The sequence below is a fragment of the Pinus tabuliformis genome, chromosome 9 (assembly GCF_031772625.1).
Source record: "Pinus tabuliformis cultivar Carrire ecotype Pingquan chromosome 9, CPIR1, whole genome shotgun sequence".
NCBI lineage: Eukaryota > Viridiplantae > Streptophyta > Pinopsida > Pinales > Pinaceae > Pinus > Pinus tabuliformis.
The window spans coordinates 413,069,012-413,084,829 of NC_142307.1; the positions used below are offsets into that span (position 1 = coordinate 413,069,012).

The 15,818-nt window shown below is 40.4% G+C and overlaps 1 protein-coding gene across 1 annotated transcript in view; it reads left to right on the top strand.

The window, feature by feature from the left end:
* The window catches only part of LOC149148908 (fructose-1,6-bisphosphatase, cytosolic-like), a 218,484-nt gene that overhangs the window by 117,658 nt on the left and 85,008 nt on the right, over positions 1–15,818 (top strand). The window contains exons 8-9 of the mRNA XM_089439164.1: positions 8,901–8,971; positions 9,082–9,147. Of these exons, the coding sequence (XP_089295290.1) occupies positions 8,901–8,971; positions 9,082–9,147 (137 nt within the window). The remainder of the gene's footprint in view (positions 1–8,900; positions 8,972–9,081; positions 9,148–15,818) is intronic.

Sequence of the window (15,818 nt, forward strand, 5' to 3'; positions counted from 1 at the left end):
CCTAGTTGTCCAAATTTAACACTCCCTCTCAACTAGGGAGAACTCCATCTATTAGTGCAATTAACATCGTGAGTCATCCCGCCGAAACTTGCTTTGCTGGCTTCTTTATTTCAGAACAGAAGTGGGTCAGTCACAAAGACATCATTCCCTGACTGACATAATCAGTCCAGAGGTCCCAGACCTCACAAATCTTGATCCCAGATCAAGTGGTTGGACCATGCCATCCTAGATAGAGAGTACGGCAATCTCTGATGCGTCCATCAGTCTTTGCTAATAGTCTCTAGCTTTTCCACACCTCATTGGCCAAATGAGAGGTACTTCCCATGAGCCCTGAACTCAATGGGTAGGATGCATACGGGGCACAGATTAAATGAGTGGCGAACCAGCTCAATAATCACAAGGGTGGGGCAGAAGCATTATGAGTGCTTATAGCTCCGAGAAGCTATCCCCAAAGCCCCCCAGAGCTCCCAGAGCTCATTGTCCAACAGGACCCACATCATAGGGTCTTTCCACGACACCAAGACTCTCACGGAAGGTTAGGAACTTGACCTTCCCCAGGGCCTTAGTGAGAATATCCGCGACCTGCTCATCAGTTCCTATATGATCGAGCCTTACGGCGCCTCGCTGTACCATATCCCGGATAAAGTGGTACCTGATATCAATATGCTTGGATCGGTCGTGGAACACAGGATTCTCAGTCATACGAATCCCACTCTGATTATCACAGAGTATTACAGTGGTATCTAGCACATGTTGGAACAGCTCACTAAAGAGCTTCCTCAACCAAACTGCTTCACAACAGGCCATACTAGCAGCAATGTATTCGGCCTCCGCGGTGCTCAAAGCCACCGACTTCTGCTTCCTGCTCATCCATGAGATCGAAGCAGAACCAAGATTGAAACAGCATCCAGATGTGCTCTTACGATCCACCACACTGCCAGCCCAATCAGCATCAGTATATCCCCGGAGTATCACACTCCCGGCAGTGTATCTCAGCCCATGGTTTATCGTGCCCTGAAGATATCTCAAAAGATTCTTGGCACCAACCCAGTGAAAATGATGAGGCTCAACCATCTGTTGACTCAAAGTATTCACTGCAAAACATATGTCCGGACGGGTGTTCACTAAGAACATCAAAGCTCCTATGAGTTGACGATACTCAGTAGGATTGGCCAAGATAGGCCCTGCAGCGCTGCCACTCAACTTCTTAAAGTTGAGTTCCATTGGTGTCGACACGGACTTACAGTCCACCATCCCAAATCTTTCCAGAAGCTTCACAATATACTTTCCTTGAGAAAGGAAAATCTCTCCAGGTCTCTGCCAGACCTCCAGGCCTAGGAAATAGTGCATCAGTCCTAGGTCTTTCATCTCGAACTCAGCAGCAAGCTCCCTCTTACATTGATGAATGAGAGGGTCATCACCTGTCAGGAAGAGGTCGTCCACATACAACACTAGAATGAGAGGCTTTCCTTCCTCAACCTTAAAGTAAAGGTTTGGATCAGCATTGCTTCGAGTGAAGCCCAGCTTCATCAAGTAACTATCCATCCTCTCATACCAAGCTCTGGGTGCTTGCTTTAAACCATAGAGGGCTTTCTTCAACCTGCAGACATAAGTGTCTCGATCTTGAACTTCAAATCCCAGAGGTTGTTCTACATACACCTCTTCCTTTATTGCACCATGCAGAAAAACAGTCTTGACATCCATCTGATGAAGACTCCATCCTTGCGTAGCAGCAAGGGCTATGATGGATCGGATGGTGGTATATCGAGCCACAGGTGCAAATATATCGTCATAGTCAATTCCTTCCTTTTGAGAGAAGCCACGGGCAACAAATCTTGCCTTAAACTTTTCAGCACTCCCATCAGATCCATGTTTAATCTTGTAGAGCCATTTAGCGGTGACAACAGATTTGTCCTTCGGTCTCGGGACCACATCCCAGACATCATTCTTCATAATAGCCTCATATTCTTCATGCATAGCATCCTTCCAGACTTGATGCTTGATGGCTTCTTCAAAAGATCCAGGTTCAGATTGTATAATAGTACTCATGGCAGCTAGATACCCTTGGTATCTACACGGCTTCTTGCTTTCTCGGAATGTTCCCCTTGGGGCAGCATGACCCTCAGCATCTTCGAGGGTGTCCCTGAGCCATGATGGCCTCTTTCCTAGAGAAGGGGAAGGATCAATAGGGTCCATTGGCTCTTCAACATCAGGCATAGTCTCATCCTGGGGTTCTTCCAGATTTCCAGGTCTTTCTTCATGGTTTTCTTCAGATCTAGGAAGATCTACTACTTTCTTCAGGGAAGCATCTTCGTCAAAAGTGACATCATGGCTTATCTCTACTTCCCTTTGACCAGGTACATAGACTCTATATGCCTTAGAAGTCTCACTGTAGCCCACAAACATTCCTTTCTTCCCAGTAGCGTCCAGTTTACTTCTCTTTTCTTTCGGCACATGAAAATAGACAGGATATCCAAAAATTCTAAAATGTGAGACATCAGGTTTCTTACCAGAGAAAACCTCTTCGGGAGTTTTGGAGTCCAAAGCGGAATGAGGGCATCGGTTTTGAATGTACACAGCAGTATTTGCTGCTTCTCCCCACAGAAACTTTGGAAGACCCTGGTCACATAGCATGGCACGGGCAGCTTCCACAATAGTCCTATTCTTGCGTTCAGCAACACCATTCTGCTCAAGAGTATATGCAGTGGTAGTCTCCCTCTTAATGCCAGCTTCTCTGCAAAAGTCTTTGAACTCATTTGACTCATATTCAGTGCCATTGTCAGTCCTCAAAATCTTGATCTTCTTTCCGGTCATATTTTCCACCAAGGCTTTTAAGGTACGGAACCACATGAAAGCCTCATCCTTCTTCTTTAAGAAGAATATCCAGGTTTTGCGAGAGAAGTCATCAGTAAATGTCATATAGTAAGAACATCCCCCCAGGGATGTTACAGGCAACATACCGGAAAGATCAGAATGGACCAGTTGCAATATCTCAGATGTCTTTGTGACACTTGAGGGGAAAGGTCCCCTTGTATGTTTTCCTTCAGCACAGCCCTTACATACACCTTTATGATTATTTCCAAAATCAGGCATCCCTGTCACCACCTTCCTTGCTTCGGGAAGAGCCTTGTAATGAAGGTGTCCAAATCTTCGGTGCCATAGTTCGGTTTGACGGATAGTATCACAAGTCATAGCTCCCAACGGACTCCCTCCAACCTGGTAGAGTGTACCAACTCTAAAACCAATTGAGATAGCTTCCTTGAAGCTCTTCTTCCACATGAGTACCTTTCCATCAGAGAAAGTTACATTGAATCCTTTGTCTTCCATGGCAGATATAGACACAAGGTTCTTCTTCAATTTGGGTACATAAAGTACATCTTGTAGATGGAGGACATGTCCTTGAGACAAGTGGAGGGTCACAGTCCCGGTCCCTTTCACAGGATAAGTGGCATTATCCCCAAGGGTAATTTCTAGATTAGTATCCCTTTCAACCATGTCAGAAAGTGCTTCCTTGAATCCGGTGATGTGTCTTGAGGCACCACTATCGATTAGCCAGACATCCATAGTGTCGGGCGGAGATGCAGCTGAGAGAGCAGATATTAGAATATACTCATTTCTTTTATCAACAACATTAGACTCCTCATACCTGGTATTTCTGGTCCTTTTAGAAGGTGGATGGTTTCCTTCAAAGTGAGCCTTCCTCTTTCCTTTGGATTTGTCATTTCTTTGATTCCCATTCCTTCGGTTGTTGTTGTTGTCGTCACTATCGGGAGAATTCTTCTGGAAGGGGCATTCTCTAGCATAGTGTCCAGTCCTATGGCAGGTGAAACATTTACCCTTCTTCTTTTGAGTCTTAGTCCTTCCTTTGTCCTTGGAACCGCCAGAGTTCTTCTTTCGGGAATGAGCAACATAGGCAGCATTTCTTTCATTATCAAATTCCTTCATCCTTGTTTCTTCTTGCATACATCTAGACAGAAGCTCATCAAAGTTAGGGATGGTATTATTGTTGAGAATGGTAGTTGTGAATACTTGCCATTCATATGGAAGTCCTCCAAGTGCGGTGAGAACCATCTCACGATCAGCTATTGTCTCCCCAATAGCTAGCAGATTGTTCCTGGTTTCGGTCAACTTCATAAAGAAAGTTTGAATAGACTCGTCTCGGCCCTTCTTCATATTCTTCAACTTGTTCTTGAGGAATAGCACTTGGTTCACATTGTTTACCCGGAACATAAGTATCAGTTTGTCATACATCTCCTTGGATGTGCCTAGTTCAGATATGTAGGCAACCAGACTCTTATTTATGGATTCCCTGATCAGCAGTTTTGCTCTGATTTCTCCCTTCTTATACTTGTGTTTAACAGCAGCAGAGGCATTTGATGGAGGTTCTTGAATCTTCCCTGTCACATGATCTAGGAGATCATGATCTTCTAATTTGAGATCTAATAACATCTTCCAGGCATGGAAGTCATCACTTCCAGTCAGCTTGTCATTCTCCCTGAATTCAAGCTTAGAGGAATCCATTTCCTTCGATGTTGATTGCTATAGATAGAGTTTGTCTTCACCTCAGCTTTGATACCATGTAAAGTTTTGTAGATGTTCTATGCTAAGAGCAATTTCACTTTTCTCACAGCAATCATACAAGTAGATAAGCAAAATGTAGATAGAACATATAAGCAGATCTTACAGAAGACAAATCAGAAACAAGAAAAATGTATGTGTTTGTTTCGGCGGTCAACAGGATGCTTCAACCAGCAAAGTCTCCTTTGGTCAGCCAGCCCAGCATGTGTCACAACAACCCTCCAACCAGTAGATGAGTCAACCCAAGTCAGTTCTACAAAAGTCAACGCTGTCCTGAAAAGTCAACGCAGGGGCAGCAAGCTAAAAGTCAACGCAGCAGCAAAACGGTCAACCATTTGACCTCGATTTTTGTGCCAGGTAGTATGGCCTTCAAAAATCGAACCTCCCACAAGTTTTCAGCTTGTTTGGACCAAGCGTTGACCAAAGTCAACGCTGGTCAAACTTCTGCGAAACCCTAGCAGCAGAAAACCTTAGCAGCAGAAGAATCCTCTTCGTCCTTCCCACGTGTGGCTGAAATTCGTCCTCCAGGTAGCTCGTACTTTTAAGGATGAGAGAGGAAGATGTGAGTTGTTTTTTGTGATCCAATTCTCTCCAACTTTTCCTGTATATATATATCCATCAATGAGGGTGTGTGACACATCTGTTGGGCATGTGAGCCTACATTACAAAACTGGCTGACCTTTGCACATATAATTTATTAAGAATAATAAATTCAAAATATAAGTTCTGCTTATCGGATTAAGACTATTTTTATATGGATTTTACACCTCTCAGAAAGAGGAATCCAACAAAAATATTAGCCTCTTAATCTGAGCATCAGAACATGGAGTTTGGACCTAGTTGTCCAAATTTAACAGGACCTAACCCTCCATAGGGCTACATTGGCACATGTAGGGTGTGTGTAGAGAGCCATGGGACCCCACAACAGTAGACAACACTCCATGAATCCCCAAAGATGTTTGGAGGTTGCTCGAGATTCACCTATTGGACGAGGAAGATGCACCTGGTTCACCATGCCCAACTGGCCCCATAGTGGTACCATGCACTTGGCAGATGACTCAGAACTTGTATGCTGATGTGGCATCACTTACACCATCATCTGAGCCCTTACAGATGGTCTACAGGCATCTTCGATCTACTTGGAGACCGATGATGTTATTTGTGTGCCCTCAGACCCATTGGGAGCACCGCAGGTTTATTATTTGGAGAACAAGGGGCCAACCCGTTTTCCACTACTTTTGGGAGTCCTATTCATGATTGTGACGCTTATGGACTTCATTAGGCTTCTTAGAAGGCCCAAGGACATGTATTGTTGATCATTCGACCTCTTGAGAGGCTTATTCTTTTGTTTATGAGCTAGTTTGGTGGGCTTGTCACCAAAAGTTAGTTGTTTTGCACATTATTTTATTTTAGGGGCTAATGTAGGCTCAAGTAACTAAATCGAACTCACTAGAAGTGTATAAATAGAAGTGACGATGATTCATTTTAGCATCATCACTTGGATTTGGAACTTGTATCTCTTTAGAGATTTTCGCTATCCTTCTTGGAGGAAAATTTTTTGGAGAATGGAATGAATTTTGATGTTTGGATAATTTTCAAATGTCTTGGAGATTCTTGATGGCAAGTTTTTGGACGGTTGGATATACTCTTATACATGCAAGTACATTTTAATGCTATTATTTCTTTCTAATTTTGTCACATACATTGTTGTTGGGATTTCGCTATACTAGGGCTTATTTGCTGCATCTCTTATGCTAAGTTGTGGAAATTTTGTTTATGGATAATGAATGCTTCATGTATGGGCCATGTATAATGAATGAATGTTCCTAGGGATGTTTCATTACTGAAATTCATCTTCATAAGCTATCTATCTTGCAAAATGAAGTATAAAGTCTTTGAAGTTGCTTTTGCTGCTGCCTTAGTGCCACGCAAAATTGTCTTTGAGGCCTCCTTGACCTAGAGAATTCAAAGGTCCATATTCATAATTCTACCTGACTCCAATCTCCCCAAAGGATTAGGCACTGGTCCACCAAAAGGTGATCACCTTAAACCTTTCTCATCCAAGTCCCTCTCCTTTTCTAGGCCTAGCACATTTGGTCCCCTAGGGCATCAACTATCTTGCAAAGCACCCATGAAAAAAATTCGATCTCTTGGACCCTACTGTGCTGGTGTGTCTCCTAGGTGCCCTCTAATTTTGAAGAAATTCCGATGGTGGGATTTTGGGATATCTCAAGCCCTAGTCTCGAGATTGAACCTTGCCCTTGGTTTCCTTAGGCTAGAAGCCTCATTGGGATCCTCACATTGTCTTGCATTAAAAAATCTTTTTTTGGTTCCCTTCTCCCTTTGGAATAGGTGCTATTAAGGGTAATTCTTCAACGATCACTGGGAGTCCGAGCTTTCACAAGAATTTCAAGGTCTAAGAACCCCCATTATAAGATACATACCCTAGACCTAAACCTTGAATTTCCCCTTAAGCCCTTCCTTGAGAGCCTTAAACCTTGCCTCCAAAGCAAGCAAGTCACATATTTGAGCCTCTTGTGATCCTCATCACAACGGGTCTCCTCCCATCGGTGAAAGTCCGTAAAGAGCTGGGAGCCTTAGCGGAGGTGATAGTGGGCTATTGCTCCATTTGTTGCCCTTAGCCCAGTAGTAGCCCTTTAAGGCTCCCCTTTTAGGACCCCTTCTAGTTTGAGCGGTAACACAACCCACAATTAATTTTTTTTCTTTAATTCTTCTAAGACTTAACCCCAATTTCTTCTATGGCTGAAATGTAAATGGCTCAGTGACTGTACGGATTCAGACACCAGAGAAGCGACTGTGGAAAAGGCATGAGGTAATGGTAGATAGCAGATTTGTAGTAGTCAGTTGTGTTGTTGTACGAGGAGTGGAGTGCGATCATGGGTGTGGACATTTTATACTATGGTGGAGCAAGCCGACAATGGTGGAAGAATAGACAAGGACGGCAGGGTTTGCCTTGCGACAGTCCTGGTGTTTCGATGACATACAATTTGGTTGTGGCAAAGGGGCAGATGAAAGGGCACAGTTTATGGGTCACAAAATCTAACGACGACGGTGTCGGCCTGTCAAAGGTAGTGCATGACTGTTATAGCTGTTATTTTTTTCATTTTCGTTTTTATTTTTTTTCTTTATTATTTTTTAAATTATTTTTTTTATGTAAATTTTTTTATAACTATATACATTCTCTTTTTTCTTTATAACTATATATCCTCTTTCTTTATTTTTTTTCTATATTTTTTTTTTTTAATAATATATATTTCCCTCAAACTTTTTTTCCTCTTTTTTTATTTAATTACTACTTTATTTATTATTATTATTATTTGAAATATGGCCAAAGGCTTTTTTCTTTTTCTTTTTTTAATTATTTTTGGCCAACTGGCGAAATGGAGAAGCTCCAAACTTGAAACGCTTCGAAGGCAACGGTTGACAAATATCAATGGCCAAAGGTCGGGATCGGAGAACGTGGTTCTGATACCAATGTAATGAACAAATTTTGTATACGCAACGGAGAGATTTAGAGTATCTGAAATATAACATTATCCATCATACGATAATATATATATGTGTGTGTGTGTGTGAATACAAAAAATATATGAGACATGATTGTTACAAATGAGGGCCTGCTTTTATACCTAGGCAGGTGGCCTTTCATTGAATGGTCATGTCCTTAGAGACATGCCTCTTCAATACTAACTATTAGTTAATTAATCATTATTTATAATTATTTATTGTTTACATTACTTGTATTATTTTTATATAAATTATATTCATAACAGAGCCAAACCCCTATAAGAGGGATGCTTCCCATTGATTAGAAAAATGGTAGATTTGATCATCAAATGCTTGCAGTTGAGTAGGCAAGCATCAATGGTATCAGTGTCATCCAGACTGTTTTTGCATTTATGTTTCAAGTTTGGAGAACGAGTCTAAAACAGTATGTGCTTTATCATGTTTTGTGGGTGTAAATTGTAATTATATGTGGATATGGTCAAGGATAAGTTTAGATAAAGTAGAAGTAGAAGAGTACTAGCCGTTGGATGTGCATATGGAGGAGGAGATCAAAGTCAAAGCTTGGTTTCTTGATGACTATGCAAATACACTAATTCATTGAAATGTGGTGTGGCATAAGTAAAGAACACTCGTGATGATATTTTAATTGGAAAGTGAATGAATGATGAAACTAAACTTGTTTGATGTGAACTACAGAGTCTATACTTTAGAATGAAACTAGAAGAAAATGCAAATGATTGATTGTAGAAAAAAGATAAAATTGTATGAACACAGGTTGGTCACTTTCTGTGTAGGTTCCGAAGAAAGGTAAAATCTATTCTGTGAATGAAGGCAATACAAAAAACTGGGATGAGCCTACCAAGAAGTGAGTCTATTTCTCAGTGGATGCATATACAATATAGGGTTTGGTTGAGCAACAAAAATATTGATTTACTAACAGATATCAGTAACATTTTACCTGATTTTGTTTTTCAGGTATGTTGAGAGATGCAAGTTTCCTGAAGATGGATCATCTCCAAAGTCTCTTAGATATATTGGAAGGTGAGTACAGTCTTTTCCTACAGGTATTTTGTAAAGATTAGGAAACTATCACGAAAAAGAAGATTTAAAGCTCCACCCATTAAAATCATGGTAGAAGAAGTTAGTTACTCTTCTAGTTCTAGTGGGGAAATATCAATCATAGAGGACATACTATCAATTACTGAAAGCAATGGAATTTCCTTCTCAGACAGTAACTCAAATATTTAGTTCTCTAATGCAAAAAGAGAGCACAAAATCCCAATTATACTCGGAGAAGGAAAAATACTGCTACCAATGAAGAGGCTAAACATAAGAAGGTGAAGCGACTTAACCTTTCATAAGTTTGATGAGAAAGGGAATGGATCTACCTTAAAAGGATGGTGTAAATTTGTGGACCTCTATTTCCAATTGCGTGATACCTCTTAAGATGTTAGACAAAATCTAAGAAATTGCTATCCAGGAATCTAATCCCACTACCCAGTCCTAAGAATAAATGGGAAAGCATATTTAGTGTTTGTTATGAACCTATGAAGAAAAGAATTCAAAGAAAAATAGTCAAATCTGTATGGCTGGAGACAAACTTGCAAAATCGGCTATATTGTAGAATCAATGACAAAGCAAGTGAAAAAATTTGTAAGCAAGAAAGATTCTAGATTTATATAACATTTATGGAAATGCATCATAAAATCACTTAATTTCCAATTGAACTTCAATAGGCAAACCACTGACAAATAGGATGGAAAAATGACAAATAAACCAAATTATAGAAAATTGTATAAGGGAACATGTTGAATATTAGCAAGGGTGGTAAGAAAAACTACCACTTATCAAGGTTTAATACAATAATAGCTAAACTGCCAAATCATGCATGTACAGGGATGCCATTTTTGAAACCAGGGTGCAGTGTGGACATTGTGTTCCTTAAGGCATATATATCTATATATATATATATATATATACTGGACAAATAAATTCACCTCAACCTCCCATGTTTTAAGCACCTTGAGTGAGGATGTTGTTACCTTACCAACACCCCATGGATTTTCCCCTTATTCCCTAGTTTTCTAGATGGAGGATGGTATTAACCATCAGCTGCAATAGCAGTTGGTAACCCTGTAGGACTTGGGCATTACATCTTAGCAGGAAGGGTCAAATTAACCAAGCTCTCTCTCTCTCTCTCTATATATGTGTGTGTGTGTTGATTTTCTTAAGAGAATATGATCTTCTAAACTGACAATTACCTTCCAATGATTTCTTTAACCAAGTTCACTTATGTCACTTACATCATTAAGCAATTATACATAGAATATCTCAAGAGCAATGCAATAATGACAGTAGGATCATAAAAAGATAGCCAAGCACAAAGGAGACACAAATTTGCCTTGAGAAAACCCAACCTCGGGAAAAGCCCAGCAATCTTTTCCTAGGAGAAATTGTTCAATTCAGCGAAAGTACAATCTGATTTTCCAGTCAAACTTGGTGAAACTGACCACAGAATCCACACAGGTCAAACCTGGTCAAACATGCCAAAAATTTGGCCTTCCTGCTGCTGCCAAGAATTTCGGTCAACCTCAGTCAACAGGACGAAATTCGGCCTCTTGCAGCTGCCCAGAACCTCAGTCAACTCTACCCAGAATTTGGTCAAACTGCCCAGAACTATGGTCAAACAGTCAACAAAAGGTCGGTCAATGCTGATCAAGCACTGGTCAAACTTCAATCTTCTTCTTCTTCTCTCTCTCTCCTTTGCACGTGTGAACAAAAGATCAGATTGTGTGATGATCAGAATTGTGTCCAAATGAGGGAGACCGAGTTTGTATTTATATTGGTGTAATGGTGCCCAAGGGGCATGTCTCCTTGTGCTGAACTGGCTTGACCATTTAAATTTAAATATTAAAATTTAATTTTCCCTCCATTTTGAATACCCACTGCAGCTACTAAAAATAAACACTCCCTCTTAGATAGGGAGGTATTCACCTTGACTTCCTAAGATGTCCTCTTTGCTAAACAATTTTTCCATCCCATGAAAAGTTTGAATGAGCCCGCTATGTTAATGTATCCATCCATTTCATGTTCTATTCTAGAACCACGTGGAAAGCATCCTACATCAGCATCATGCAAAGGATCTAGCTACCCACAAGTCAAATATCCATTGCAAAGGATCTAGTCACCCACTAGCCAAATACCCTTTGGTGATATTGTCAGGTATGTTGAGAAATCAAGGGGCAGCTACGATGGGTGATATGTCTTACTTTGATAACTGCTTGTGATGTTCTTTTATTTTAACTTGATTAGCTTCTTCTTTCACTTGATTATTATTGTGTTTTTTATCATCAAACAACTAGCAAACAATAAAGATCAATGAGACAAGAGGACACAAAATGTAGGTTGTAAACCAGGGCCAAAACCTCTCCACTTGAGAGGAAAACCCACAAGAATTCTTCTCTTTTTATAGAATGTTCAGAGGACCAATTCCAAGACCTAAGACCCTTGACAAAGACCCCTCCAAGACCGAGTCAACCTTTCTTCTTGATGAGCTTTCCTTACACAGCGTACAACAACAAACTTTGACCTTCCAAAAACTTCTCTAGCAACTTTGATACCAAAAACCTTTCCAACAACTTCGACTCCAGCAACTTTGACCCCAACAACTTCTTCAGTAACTTCAACCCCAACAACTTATTCGACAATTTCGAACAAGGTTAGTTATAACAGGGTAAACACTCCAAAAGACTTGGAATATAAAGATCTCCATTGAAGATACATAATATATATTAAAATGTATGAATGAGAATATGATGTTACAAATGAGAGTGAGGGCCTGCTTATATACCCTAGGTAGGTACCTCTTCATGGAAGGTCATGTCCCATTTTAGACATGCCTCTTCAGTACTAATTACTAATAAACTAATCATTATTACAATTATCATCATTATTTATATTTATATATATTTGATTCATAACATTCAACCTTTCTTCTTGATGAGATTTCCTTACACGACTTACAACAACAAACTTCAACCTTCCAACAACTTTTCTAGCAACTTCAATCCCAGCAACTTTTTCAGCAACTTCGGCCCCAACAATTTTGATCCCAACAACTTCTTCAGTAACTTCGACCTCAACAACTTATTCGGCAATTTCGACTCCAACAACTTCAACCTAGCAGTTTCAGAATTTTGTAGCACATGAAAGAGAGAGGGAGGGTCCCAAAAACTTCGACTCTAGCTTCCTTCTTGAACTTCACTTACCTCAAAACTTATTCCTTTTAGGATCGAACTTCTTCTCTTCCTTCTTCGTATGTCTTGGATGTATGCTTCAAATGAGGTCGAATGCCTCTTATTTATATGCTTTCCAGGGGTGTGAATTGCCTCCATGAGGCTGACTTGATCTTTCATGTAGGCTGACTTGTTGCAGCTAGGTTGACTTTCTTTAATGACTCAAATAAATGTCTTTTACATAGCACAAGATGCCCAAAAGGGTCTTACCTAAGTTGCACGAAACGGGGAAACGGGGAAGCGAAACGAAACGCGGAAGCGAAACGAAACGCGACCTCCCCAAATTTTGGAAACGGGGAAACGCGAATATATATAATAATATATATATATATATATATATATATATATATATTAAAAACATTTAAAAATTATTAATATACATATGTGCAATCATAAAGCATTAATGATACATTTACTTAAACATTTTAACATTAAGATTAAATTTACATCACAATGATCACATTTACTCATGAGTCATCACATAATGAAAATAAAAATATAGGAACTGGAAAATCCAAAATCAGCCTTTATTTATATTAGTATATGAGGCTGCAAGTACAATAAAGACTATAAGGCTGCAAGAACTATAGAGACAAGTCACAAAAGACTAATCCTCATCATAACAATCCTCATCAAAAATAGAAGCAGCAGAATGCTCAACAGTGGACCCTAAACCAGCTACTGAAACAACTGCCAATCTCCAAGAGAAACTCCTTGCTGAATAGTGTGATGAGAGAATGAGAGGCACTGCTCTTTTATAACTTTAGAAATGGTTTCTAGAACAACTTAGAAACCCTAAAAAAATTTACAAACTAATTAGAAAAAAAAAAAATTTAAAAAACAAGTGATTTTTTGGAGGAAACGGGGCCCGTACGGCCTGGAAACGCGTTTCCGGCCGTACGGGCACGTTTCCATTTCGGGAAACGTGCCCGTACGGCCGAAAACGCGTTTCCAGGCCGTACGGTACGCAGAAACGCGTTTCCGTTTCGTTTCCGTACGGAAACGGACCCTCCCCCTGCGTTTCCTGCAACTTAGGGTCTTACATATTACATTGACTCAATTAACTCTTAGACTTTATGACAAAGCCCTAGAAACACTCAATGGGTGCTTGACTTGTAAATAAAATGACCTTGAGCATGAAACTCATGCATCAAAATAATAATAATAAAAAATATTTTTCTTTTTTTCATCAAATACATAAAATCATTAGAAATTATGAAGACCGGACCTAGTTACACGTTTCAACACTCTCTCTTAACTAGGGAGATATTCATAATCCATACAAGGTACTTGGACATTCTCATATTGGTGAATTCTCATAAGAAGAGTCAGATTGGTAAGCCATCTCATACGCTATCTTATAAGCTTATAGTAGTGCATCTCATCATATCAAGCAACATTGTCATATAGCAACGCTTTGACTAACAGAGATATCTCTCCACAAGAATAGAGCACAATGCTGGGGAGGCAATGACTAATAGACACCTTCATCATTGTCTCTCAAGGCACATACCCCAACCAGATGTTCACAAGGTATGTCCTTCTAGGAACATTCCTGTCTTGGATTAACACATCCTCAAGGAATTTTCTCTTTGACTACTCTTACCTATTGGATGCCCTACCACATCCTCAAAGAGTATTAGAATTCAAATTTTTACCAAACCCTCCATTCTTTCTTCATAACATGAAGACAAGAATGATATGTCTATCTCTCCCTCTCAACTAGGGAGGATCTACTCATTTTGTAATATTCCTAATGGAAAATTTACAGTGATAACAAAAACATGCAAGACAATTCGACATAAAATCTTTCGGTAAACACCAATAAACCAGAAATTCTCCCAAACACGCAAAATGGGCAATTTTATTATACATAACCGCTAGAGTACAATGTGAAATAGAAAGAGTGCACCTGGGCTTGCACAAGGCAAGCTACAAGCCTCTAGTGGTCGATATATCAATGCCCAACTACTGCAGGCGTTTATATTCCAGAAATCTGTGATGGCCCAGTAATTTTGCACTGTTGGTTGTGTTGAAACCCTGATTTGACCCCTCAAATCTGCCGAGAAATTTTTGCAAAATTAGATCTGAGATCCTTGTCAAAAACCCAGGAAAACCCAAAAAGGGTTTTCTCTAGTTTTGACGCTCCAAAATTGACCCCAAATTCCCAGCACTTCTCCACTAATTTCTATCTTTACAACCCTCCAAAATAGTGGAAAATATCCCCTTGGCTCCCTTCTAACTCCCACACAATAACCCAACTCTAAATACCACTGACCAAGACCACCCACAACAAATCCCTCTCAATCACTGCGCAGGCCTGGGCAATAACTGCGTAGGCTCAACAAGAGAAATTTGTACTGTTGAGATGAGCTCACTTCTGCTCTTCAATTCTCTCTCCTCCAACAATTTCTGCAAGTAGTGTTCGGCAAATGGTGTGGCTCTAATTCCCGACACCAACTCCCCAAAGGATAGTGTAGCTTTGATTTTGCTTCCCAGCTTAGCTCAGAAAATTCGTGGTACTTGTGCTATGCTTCTCCCTGCCTCCACAAGACAATGGTGATACCTTCCTAGGGTGGCACTCGTAGTCCACTAAAGAGAAGTGTGAGTTTTCTCCTTGGGAAACTCTAGTGCTCAACAACACTTGTGACTCCACTGAACAACTTGAGCAACAACAAAGTTTGTCAAATGATCAAACCCCCCAAATGATGTTACTCTCCTCTTATTTATACTTACTGGTCCTTTGCCTTGTGTGGGTCCCTCCAATAGTTTCGACCTCCCCTAAGCAATTCGAACTCCTCCATCAAGTAGAGCGTATTTTTGTGGGAAGGTGGCCCCCACATTCCACTAAGAGATAAAAGACTTCGACCCACCTTTCCTAAGCACCTCTCCAAAATTTGCTTTAGCCCCCAAAATGACAAAAATAACAAAATTGGGTATTTTCCCTTTAGCAAAATATTTAGGAAGGGACATTATAGTCCTCCACTTCCGGATGTTGCTTGTCCCCAAGCAACTGCAAAGTTGGATGCTGTAAGATCTGCTCACTCTCCCACGTAGCATCCTCTTCTAGCAAATCTTTCCATTTGACCAAGTGCTCCTTGATGACCTAGTTTCTCAGCCTCCCCTCTCGGGTCTCGAATATGGACTCTGGTGTCAAAACTAGGTGCCCCTCATCATCCAGTGGAGGCAACTCTATCACTACTGTAACCTGTTGTTCCAATGCCTTTTTCAGGGATGAGACGTGGAACACGTTGTGAATCTGACTCTCTGAAGGTAGCTCTAGCTCATAGGCTACCTCCCCAACACTCCTAATCACCTTATACAACCCATAAAATTGTGGTCAAAGTTTTTCTGCCCCTTTTTTCTTTAGCGAAGACTGTCTGTAAGGCTGCAAGCGCAGGTAGACCATGTCCCCCA